Source organism: Episyrphus balteatus, chromosome 3, assembly GCF_945859705.1.
Source record: "Episyrphus balteatus chromosome 3, idEpiBalt1.1, whole genome shotgun sequence".
Classification (NCBI taxonomy): Eukaryota; Metazoa; Arthropoda; class Insecta; order Diptera; family Syrphidae; genus Episyrphus; species Episyrphus balteatus.
Window position 1 is genome coordinate 24238491 of NC_079136.1, and position 10940 is coordinate 24249430.

At 30.4% G+C, this 10940-nt stretch overlaps 1 protein-coding gene across 1 annotated transcript in view; it reads right to left on the reverse strand.

Moving 5' to 3' along the window:
* The window catches only part of LOC129916986 (transcription factor kayak), a 97151-nt gene extending 86856 nt beyond the window's left edge, over nucleotides 1–10295 (reverse strand). The window contains exon 1 of the mRNA XM_055997286.1: nucleotides 9666–10295. Within this exon, the coding sequence (XP_055853261.1) occupies nucleotides 9666–10136 (471 nt within the window). The 5' untranslated portion in view covers nucleotides 10137–10295. The remainder of the gene's footprint in view (nucleotides 1–9665) is intronic.
* Between the last annotated feature and the right edge of the window lie 645 nt (nucleotides 10296–10940).

The window sequence follows — 10940 nt, forward strand, 5'->3', positions numbered from 1 at the left end:
ATGATACAACCGGTAGTGGTGTGTCAAAGATGACGACGTGCAGTCTGCCATTGATTTGTTTTGTTTTGAAAATGTCTGATAAGATTGTTGCTCGAATGATTTCAATTGAAAAATCAAGCCTCTTTTACTGATACGAGTCTATTGATTTATTTTAAACACTAAAACGAGCCTCATGAACATGAGTAATCAATAAATTATAAAGAAATTTTATATACCGGTAAAATATTGTTGCAACTTCTGCCAAGTGTTTATGTTCTAGGTAAAACATTAGAGAAATTAATAAGAAAATAAATTTAATGATAAAAATGTGTTGTCACGGGTTCACAACATAAGTTTGACTATGAGAACTATAGTCAAAGAGTATGAACTTTACCACAGAAAATATTTAAAAAACGTGATGTGATAGAATTTCACTGACTTCGGATTCGAGCTCAGCACACAAAAAACATTTGGAAAAGTTTATTTTCGTTTCTGTAACAAAAAAAAAGTTTAATTTTGTTGACCGGTGTAATCAAAGAAAACAATTCTTTGATCTCAGAATCTTCATACTTGTACTTTGAAAAACTTCGAGGCTATATTTTGTGAAAGATGTGCTTAACTATTTTTGCTTAACAAATAGTTTTTTTTTTTTTTTTTTTTTAAGTGTGAAAAAATGCCCTTGTTTATTCATTAGATGCTATCTTCAATGTTCATTTTCTATAATTAAGTAAAATTAAAATGCAATCCACAACAATGCGGCTAACTATTGGGGTTTTCCCGATGGGTTTTTCTGTGGCGCACTGATTTGCATAGTTTGAATGAAAAAAATAAATTTAGATTAGCCATAGTCTGAAGTATTTGACCACAAATTGTTTTTATATTTTTTTTATAAAAATAAAAATAATTTAAAAATTTCTTATTGATATTTTTTTTAATTATAAACTAACCTTGAAATAGATAAATATTGACCTTAATCATTGATTCCGTTAAAATCTTCAAGACTATTTATTCTGGTTTTTATTTTGATTGTTATAAAAATTTTCGTTTTGCAACTAGTACCAGCAAATTCGTCAGTTAGGGCGACAAGCAGACGGTGTTGAATCCATTCCGCAATTAAATAATTTAGAATTCACATACAAAAATATCCATATTCTGTCTCAAAAAAGTAAATATATCCCATTTAATATAATTTCTTATGTTTGTCTGTCTTGAGAGTTGAAATATACATAAATTTATAACCTCGATTGAATTTGCTCCTCCAAAGAGACAATTCAAAATTTACCGAGCGCCAACAGTATCTTAATTATACAAATATACTATGTATGTTGAATGGCCACTCCCATTCATGGATGTTAAAATATTCTCAAAATAACTTCACACAGTCTTAATTTTTTTTGTTCGTTATTTTTTACTTGCTCTATAGGGCAAGTATTGGTTTCGTGTAGAAAAAAAAAATCGAGGTTTTAATCAAAACCAACATTACTATGATGGAGAAGATCAAAAAAGTGGTTTTCGTCATGCCGTCCGTCGGTCTGTGCGTCTGTGCGTCTGTGCGTCTGTGCGTCTGTGCGTCCATCTGTACATCGAGCTAGGGCCTAAACGGATGGATGGATTTGCTTGAAACTTGGTACAGATGATTTTTACGTAATTCCCTAGGTCCGTTTTTTTTATTTTTTTAATATCTCCAATTTAACGCATATCTCCCATATAACGTTTTCGAGGTATTTCAAATTTCTCGAAAACGGCTCTAACGATTTCGTTTAAATTTGGTGTGCGCAGTACTCTTATTGATTCCAACAAAACTGCGTTTTTAGTTTTTCTCAAAAAATGCCAAGAGCGGAAATATGGCGTTGCCGTTTTTCAAAAATTGACATGTTTTTTAAGTCCATATATTTCATCAATGCATAAGTCAATTTTTTCAAAATTTACAGACATCATAGGTTTTGAAGTGTAAAATGTAAAAATAAATTAAAAAAAAAAGTTTTTCAAAAAATTTTTAAAAAATTGAATTTTTTTAACTTTCGATTTTTTTTTTGTTTTTATTTTTTTTTTCTTCACAAAATCTTAAATTTCCAATAGATATTTAAGATAAAGATGCTTTGAACTACAAGAGCAAGTACGTGCGACCCAGTCGTGCATTTTATTTTTTAATGCAACTCCATTCCGAAAATTATTACAAAAAAAATATATAAAGAAAATAAAGTTAAACAACGTATATATCTTCTCATGACCGTTGGAGTTAAGTAGCTGTTGGGATTGAAAATGCTGTTTGGTTTAGCCTTGAACTTTTGCAACCACTTTAAATGACCTCATAAATGCTTTTTTAAAATGTTCGAGATACTCTGAAACTGAAGTATCTCAAGGCGAATTTGTATATTTAATAAAATAAAAAAAGTATTTGTCATATATTTTTATTTATCTACTTTTTGTTGTTTAATTTACCTTGATGGTTTTATCCTGAATAAGCTTAATGGAGACAAGTAGCTTTAATTTATTGTTTATTTACTTTAAGTTTCAAAAATTTTCATTAAGTAGAAAAGTCAAACTTATTTTTGTTCTTCAAAAAAATAAAATTTGATTCAGTAACAGAGCGAATTGTTATTTTGTCGACCTTTGAAGCAGATGTTTGGTGTTTTTTTTTTAATTCATAGGGACTGTTTATAGCCAATCAACAAAGACAAAAACTGCAATCACGGATCGTTTTGGTAATGACAAATTCTTGGTCTTAGCCTACCCTGGTAGATACCTGTATGAGATTATCAGTGCAATACTGTGTTAAGTGGCAGGAGGGCAGGAGGGATGCTGAATATTTCCCTTTAGCCAGTCAAACAGTCATCCGCTATACGAGCTATAGCACGCTGACATCCACTCTACCTACTTGTTTCCGGTGTAGAGGTCAAAGCCGAAATCATCCATTAGGGAATTTTAGGACTTTTGGCTTTATTATAAGACATTATGCCTAACTTTCTTTAACATTTAACACTTAAAACCTCAGTAGATTTTAACCGCGACCAGATTCTGTTTCAAAACACACTTAATTCAAAACGAGATACTTTAGATTAAAACTTATCACATCACCGAAATATTATCTATTTATCAAAAAAATTATGTCCACAAAAGATCTAATCTATGTTAGCTACATTGAAATAAATTCATAACAAAACTTTCCATTACAATATTTTTTTGTAGCAAAAACAAAAAAATTCATAATTCATACCAAGATACCTTGCAGCCAAATATATATTTATGTGTACTTAACAAAACTTGAAAAATCCCTCTAACAAGATAAAAAACAAGAATGACAGATTTATCATTGAAAGTGACATTTTATCAACATACATTGTAGTTGTTTGATACTTTGGCCATTTATGTTGCATGTACATGATATTCGTCTATAGTAAATTTTGATATGTTTATATTTGGAGTAGGTGTGCTTATCCTACTTTATTGTTTAACCTTATTTTGTTTTCATTCACAAAACCATACACCCCCTGCATTATGATCAACGTTCAGGAGTAAGTTTGTAGGTTATTACTATGTTTGTATAGAGAAAAAATTACCATAATGGCCAGAGTAATTAAAAACGAAAGTAATTTTTGTTTTTTTGTTTCAGAAAAAATACGAAATGGTTAAAAAAAATTTCATTTGACAACATCTAGACAAACATTAGTTTTTGATTTTGTTTTTTCTTTTGGTTTTTTGGTACTTGAGAACAGTTCAAATGCTTAGCATAAATACATAATTGTTGAAATAAGGAAAGATTTATTAAAATTATTTAACATACTTTTTATAATAGACGAGAAACTTTCTAGGGAGAGAGGGTTTTTGATACCTACAGAGGAACAAACGATTTAGGACGCCGAAATTTAAAATGCACACATCCATTCATAAAGGATATAGGCAACACATTTTGTGAAATAATGTAGTATAAACAAACAGCTTTAGGGCCATTTTATTCACTATGTGTCAAATTGAAGAAAAATTTAAAGTTGGCTAACTTTGGAGTTGTCTTCGAAACAACAGTTGAAGCTCAAGTTGTTTTATTCTCTTATTTCTTTCTCAACTCCTCATTTAAAAATCTAAGGTTGTTTAACTCTCAGATTGAAAAATATCCTTGGGATATTTGTAAATATAAAAAAATACTGTCAGTTAAAAAATGTCATTTAGAAGTTTGCGTGTCATTGAAATCAAAAATTCTCAAGTTTTTTTTTTTTTTTTTGGTAAAAATATTAACCCAGAATGAATTCAAAATGTTTTACATATTATGTACATATATATCAGCGACCAATTGTACTTAGCAAAAATATGTTTAAAGAGACATAAAACATTAAAAAAACAACAGTGGTTCTCAACAAAAACCAACCGATTTTTGGAAAAAACAAACTTTTGAAAAAAAAAAAAAAAAATACAAAGTGAAAATGACATTTTGATAGAAAATCTCAAGTTTCTGAATATTTCAGAAGTTGAGAAAATCTAAAGTTGAAAAACTCTAGATTTGAAAATCGAAATTCAAAAACGTCAACTTTAAGTGAATAAAAATGAATTCTCAAATTGAAAATGGGCAGGTTCAGAAACGTTAGGGCCTAAATACTTAGGTAATTTCTCGCTCTCTGATTGGTCAACTGTAAAAAAAAGTACTTCAAATTTAGGTAATTTTATTGGAAAGCTGACTGCTCAGGCCAAACAAAATTTTTTTTTAGAAATCACAATACTTTGTATCATTTGAACTGTGTAGAAGCGAAAAATTTGACAATATCCTTTTTAAGTATTTTTTAGGAGAGGAATTCGTAGTTAAAAGTTAAAAAAAAACCCTGCTTACGGTAAACGAATTTAAAAATGGCCGAATATTCAGCGGCATCTCTAGTTTTGTAGGTACAAAGAGTGATAAGTTGGTTGATAGAAAATTTTTTAAGAAACAAACTTTAACCATTCTAAGGCTTTATAAAAAAAATTATTTCGTACAATTTAATATATAAAACATTGAAAAATGGATTTTTTCTTGCACTAAAATTTTGTAGCAGAAAATTGACAGGTACATTCTATCTATTGAGTTCTAAATGAAATAAGCAATACTTAAAAACCAAAATTTTAAATAATCCAAGTTCTTTGACATGAGCTAATTACACTGGTCAACAAGGTTTTTGTTACAGAAACCAGGGTATACTTTTCTATAGGCTGAGCTCGAATTCGAAGTCAGAAAAATTCTATCACATCACGTTTTGGAGATATTCCCGTTAGAAAATCGAAAATGCCGATTTTTACCAGTTTTCAAAGTTATTTTTTAGCGTTTACTTATTTTTTTTAAATTAAATTTGTAACAGTTTCTAAAAGAATTGTGTCAAAATTTGAAAGCGATTGGTACAGAACTTTTCGATATTTGCTATTAAAAGCAAATAAATATGAGATGCCCCAAACACTTTGATTTCAAGTTATGATTTCTCGAGGAAGAAAATAGATATTTAAACGGATTTAGAGAGACAAAACTTAATTCTTTTAGAAACTGTTACAAATTCAATTAAAAAAAAATAAGTAAACGCTAAAAAATAACCCTGAAAACTGGTAAAAAGCGGCATTTTCGATTTTCTAACGGGAATATCTCAAAAACGTTATGTGATCGAATTTTTCTGACTTCGGTTTCGAGCTCAGCACACAACAAACCTATAGAAGAGTATACCCTGGTTTCTGTAACAAAAAAGAAGTTTAATTTTGTTGACCAGTGTTATACTTCACTTTGAAATTTAACAATTAACTGAAATTGTTTAATTTTATAATTTGAAACAAAAGAATAACGAAATGTTGTAAATACAGTGCTTTGCAAAAGTATAATCGCACCATATAAAACTGCTATTTATATAAAACCGAGTATTGCACCGACACCCTACTATTTTTTTTTTAAAGGGGATCAAAAACAAGAATATTGAGAAGAACTACAGTCTCTGAATAAATCGATACATTTATTTTCGCTTACATACTGGATTTAAGGTTAACATAGAACAAAAGTGGGTAATAAGCAACTGAAGATATCTCATACAGTATAAAAGATGTCTGAAAGATTTAAATAGATTTAAGGGTAATATTTCAAAAACGAGATGTGATCGAATAAGTCCGTCTTTGGATTCGAGTTCGGCCACCGAAACCCTTTTAAAAAGCATAGTTTAGTCTCGGCACCAAAAACCCTGCATAAGTACTTGTGGTATTTAAAGGGTTCTTAAAAGAGCATTTTAAGGTGTTAACATAGTGCTTAAGGAAATGGTCAAAGAGATAAAAACTCTTTGTAATGGACCAAACAATTTTTGTTTTCCTTTATACAAACTTCATCGACAGCTTTTGCAACGATGCAAAATTGGTAGTGATTTTAAGGGAGATTTTCATATAGGTAATCAAATCACTAAAATACAAAAACAAATCATTTAGTGCTGCACATATTAGACTTGTATATGTTTATAATATAGGTATCTTTTGATTTTCTGAAAAAAAATTTCGGGGGGGGGGTTAAACACCTAAACCCCCCCCCCCCCCTAAATACGGCTATGCTAATATTTCCTGAACGTGCCCAATAAAAATCCTAGAGTTGTTTTCAACACCCTTAGGGCGATTTTATTCACTCAAAGTTGAAACAATTCAGCTAAAAGTTTGTACAACATTTTTGTTTGTCAAAAACCTACTGTTTTTAGGATAAAAGTTTTTGTGACATTTGAGCCACTATAAAAATAGACTTAGCTGACGGTGAACATGAAATTACACAGAATGTGAAATAAGTCAATTATTCCAAAATCTATATTTGTATATTTTGGAAGTGAATTGCTTTTGTTGTGGGTTGGGTACGATTGACCGCATTTTAAAATCTTGTTCTTAAAACCTCGCATCATAAAATCTCGTATTATGAAATCTTTTTTTATCGAAATCTCGCAATTCCAAAATCTCGTTTACTAAAATCTCGCAACATTAAAATCTCGCAAACTAGAATCTCGAAATTTATAATCTCGCATTGAAATAAAATATTTATTAATTCGCGCGCGCGAGATTATAAACCTACATGATATTGCTAGCTTAGGAAAGCCCAGAAGTTCCCTCTTCTGTTTTTTTTTCGTTTTGTTTTGAAGAGATAAATAGAAAAAGAAAAGGTTTGTTAACTGTCAGGCGCCTATGCCAGTTTTTTTAAAGTGTTCAGGGACAACTGTTTTATGTTGCAGTCAAAAGGACTTAATGCATGTGAATTTGTCGTATTCGACCTTCTCTTTTCATTTAATCTGGTTGCTTATACATTTTGCTGCCAAAAAAGCAATTTAAATTTAAGAAACTTTACGCTCTAAACTAATTCTTCTAATGCGAGATTTTGATATAGCAAGAATTTAATGAACTTGCGAGATTTTTTCTAAAATGCGAGATTTTAATATGCAGGATTTTGAAAATGCGAGATTTTGTTATGTGAGATGTTAAAAATGCGAAATTTTGCTTTGCGTGATTTTTGCAAAAATGCGAGATTTTGTTATAAGAGATTTTAGTTTGCGATCAATCGTACCGCTCCCTTTTGTTGTTTAGTATATTGTGGCTAAATACGAACTCTTACTCCTTTGTCTAGTTGTAAACTTGAGGAAGGCTATGTAAGTTCAATGTAAACACTTTTTCCAGAAAATTTTGGTTTACTGGTAAGTTTGTAAGTTTAAGAATTTTTGTAAAACCTTTTGAAATCTGATTTAAATTTTTTTTTTAATAATGACAGATTCTGAGCATTCTTCGACTATGAAAATCAAACAAACAGCGTTTGAAAGATTCGATCTTTTAATTTTCTAACTTCTAACAAAAGTCAATGCTCAAATAACCAAATATTAAATAGCTTTGGTATATTTTCTTAAAAATAGATCCTTTTTTGCGGCTTAAATTTAGTTTTTTGTTACATGTTGTTAATTTTGACTATTTAGTAAATGGTAACATCTGTCCCCATAAGAGGGCAGCTTTGGATTTGGACACCCCTTTGGCAGTTTTGGACAAGCATTAAAAACAACACACTTTAGTAAAATTAATTTCTTACTAAACTTTTAAAAAACATAACTTGGGCTCCAATTTAATCACTCTCCATTATATTTAAAGTCGCCATTGAAAAGAAGAAATTTTAAAATTCGTATGCAATTCAGTAAATTTTCAATTTTTAATGACGCTTTTAAATTTAATGGAGTGAATAACCTGGGCATTAGAATAAGTTAAGCAAAATTGTGTTTTTGAGTTGAAGGGTCCAGGGGAAAAACAGCACAAATCCATTCCAACTCATTTCGAGAAAAAAGCATTTTAAAATATTGTTTAAGATATTGTTCTCCATACAATTTATTTATTTTTCCAGCAAGGCTTAAATTTGTTTCATAAAAGTAAGGATGCCATCAGATAGTTCTCAGTAAATACTACAACCCCTCATCATTAGTTTATTTTTGACAAAAAGTGGACATGTGCCGTTTTTCCCCTGGACCCTTCAGTTCTTTTCTGATTTTCACTCTGAATATTGATTTATATACTTCAAACTTTAAGAAAAGTAAATGACACATTTATTTGCAAGAAAATTTTATGCATGAAATAAGAAATTGCTTAAGAATTGACTGCTTATTTGGGGTTTAGAATTTAAATGAATCTAGAAACTACAATTTTGACAGCTCAAACTTTTGTACAGAACATAAATGCATGATAATAAATCAAATATATTATTCCAAATAATAGAATAATACATATAACTTTTTTTTAACATTCCCGTATATCTTTAACACAAATACAGAAATATAGACTATTGGTCATATCGATACTGTTTATCGATATCGATACAATCTTTATCGATTTTTTTTGTGTGCTTACCTACACTTCAAAATTCAATAATTAAGACAGTGAGAGTGACTTCCTTCAGAAATGGAAGGATCCTTTTGCGAAATCATCAAAATAAACCGAAAGAGGTTTTACTATTTATTTTTGCAATAAAAATAATACAAAAAATATAAATAACCCAACAACAAATTAAAAAAAAAATAATAATAAAATCATGACTAAACAAACAAAAATTTTCAAAGAATTAATGTCATGTGATCTTCTTAACTGATCAAGTTCTGTTAAAATTATAGATGCAAAATAGATCTTATGTGAGATCATTGAACGTGTCCCATTTAATTTATATACAAATGTAATAAAAAAAAAAGTTATTAAGACCCCTTTTATTTGTATCTATTTGATTTTCTTGTTTTCTTGAACCAAAAAAATAAAAAAAAACAAGAATAAATTATAACAAACCTAATAAAAAAAAAAAAATATGCGTCAGGGGTGTGTTGCTCAACGATGATTAAAATCTAAAAGTTTCAAATGTAGCTATCTGAATTGTGATTTTTTTCTAGGTTAGATACATTTAAATATTGCGAAAGTCTTGAATAATGTTGAATAAACAAACCAAATCCTACTTGATTGCTTGATTTTTTTTTGTTAAAGTGTCCTTAATGACCCACAAATCCTTGCATCATGATCATTAGCGCAAATGAAAGTGTCTGCCTTGCCTATTTAGGTAGCTAATGTCATATCTAAAAGATCACTCCCGTAAATAACCTCTGCCAAGTCACCCAAATAACCATTCACAACAAAAAAAGAAGAGCAAGAAAAAGGGACAAAAAAAGGAAGTCCTTTCGTTTCCGAATTGTATGACCACCTTAAATCACACTCACCCGTTGATGGTGCTGCTGATTATAGTATGGCGCCGGAGTTGATGGAACATCGTAGACATTCCTATCGTAGTTCGTCTGCATATCGACAGCAGCGTTATAAGGCGGATATAACCTATTTGTTTGCATATGTTGCTGATGTTGTTGCATGTGATGTTGCTGTTGTTGTTGCAAATGTGGATTATGTTGCAAAAGATTTTGCTGTTGTTGGAGGTGTTGTTGTTGTTGTTGTTGTTGTTGATGTTGCATTTGCAACATAATTTGTTGCTGTTGACGTCTCTGCTGTTGCAGTGGTGGCAAATGTTGCACTTGCTGATGTTGTTGCTGTTGTTGTTGATGATGTTGATGTTGCTGATGAAACTGATCATTGCTATTTATGTTTTGCTGATTTGCATTACCTAGCGCTGTTGCTGGAGTCAGCATTACCGCACCCCCATTCGAATTACACGAATAATAATTACTAGGATTTTGCATGATCGCTTAAAGGGTGTGTTTACACTACACTCATTCAAATACCACCAATGATTATAGATCATTAACTTTAATTTGCCCCAGAGAGAACAAACTATAAACACATACACTCAGCTTAGGCTCACTTAATCACTTTTCAAAACCGAACCGACAAAAGCGATAAAAAAAAGGGAAAAAGATCCGAAACGATTAGATCAGATGCAAGATCACCGATCACCACCCAATCAAAAGCCTTCCCTTCAAATGTAATTAAAAATTTTAATAAATTATTTAGATGCACAAATAAAAATGCCTCGAAAGCCAAGAGAATAAAATAAAAAAAAGGCACTCTAAGGCAAGAAAGTCTTTCGAACTATAAACGAGTATAGAATGAGATTAAATAAAATAAAAAATAAATTTTAAAATTAAATTACACTATACGCAATGAATCATCGCACAATATCACACACGTCATCGATGTTTTTTTTTTTTATTTTTGAAATTCTTTTTTATTTGTTGCTGTCGGTGGCGGTTTCGTTGTCGGTTGTCGTCGTTGGTCGTTTGTTGCTATTACGAGTTGCGAGACCAAAAAATATTCAAATTCGAAAATAGCGCGCGCCAAATTGATCAAGCCCGATGATGACGACGAGAAGCATGAGTAAGAAGTATGTACAAAACCCAAAGTGTACAAGTACACTCAATCTATATATCCCGGGGACACTCAGAATATACCGAATATATCTACGTGATGTGTTATAATTGTGCGGTGCCGTACTGTGTTTTTGCTGTATGTTATTTAGTTCCTACCTTGTGGAAGGCAAAAATCGA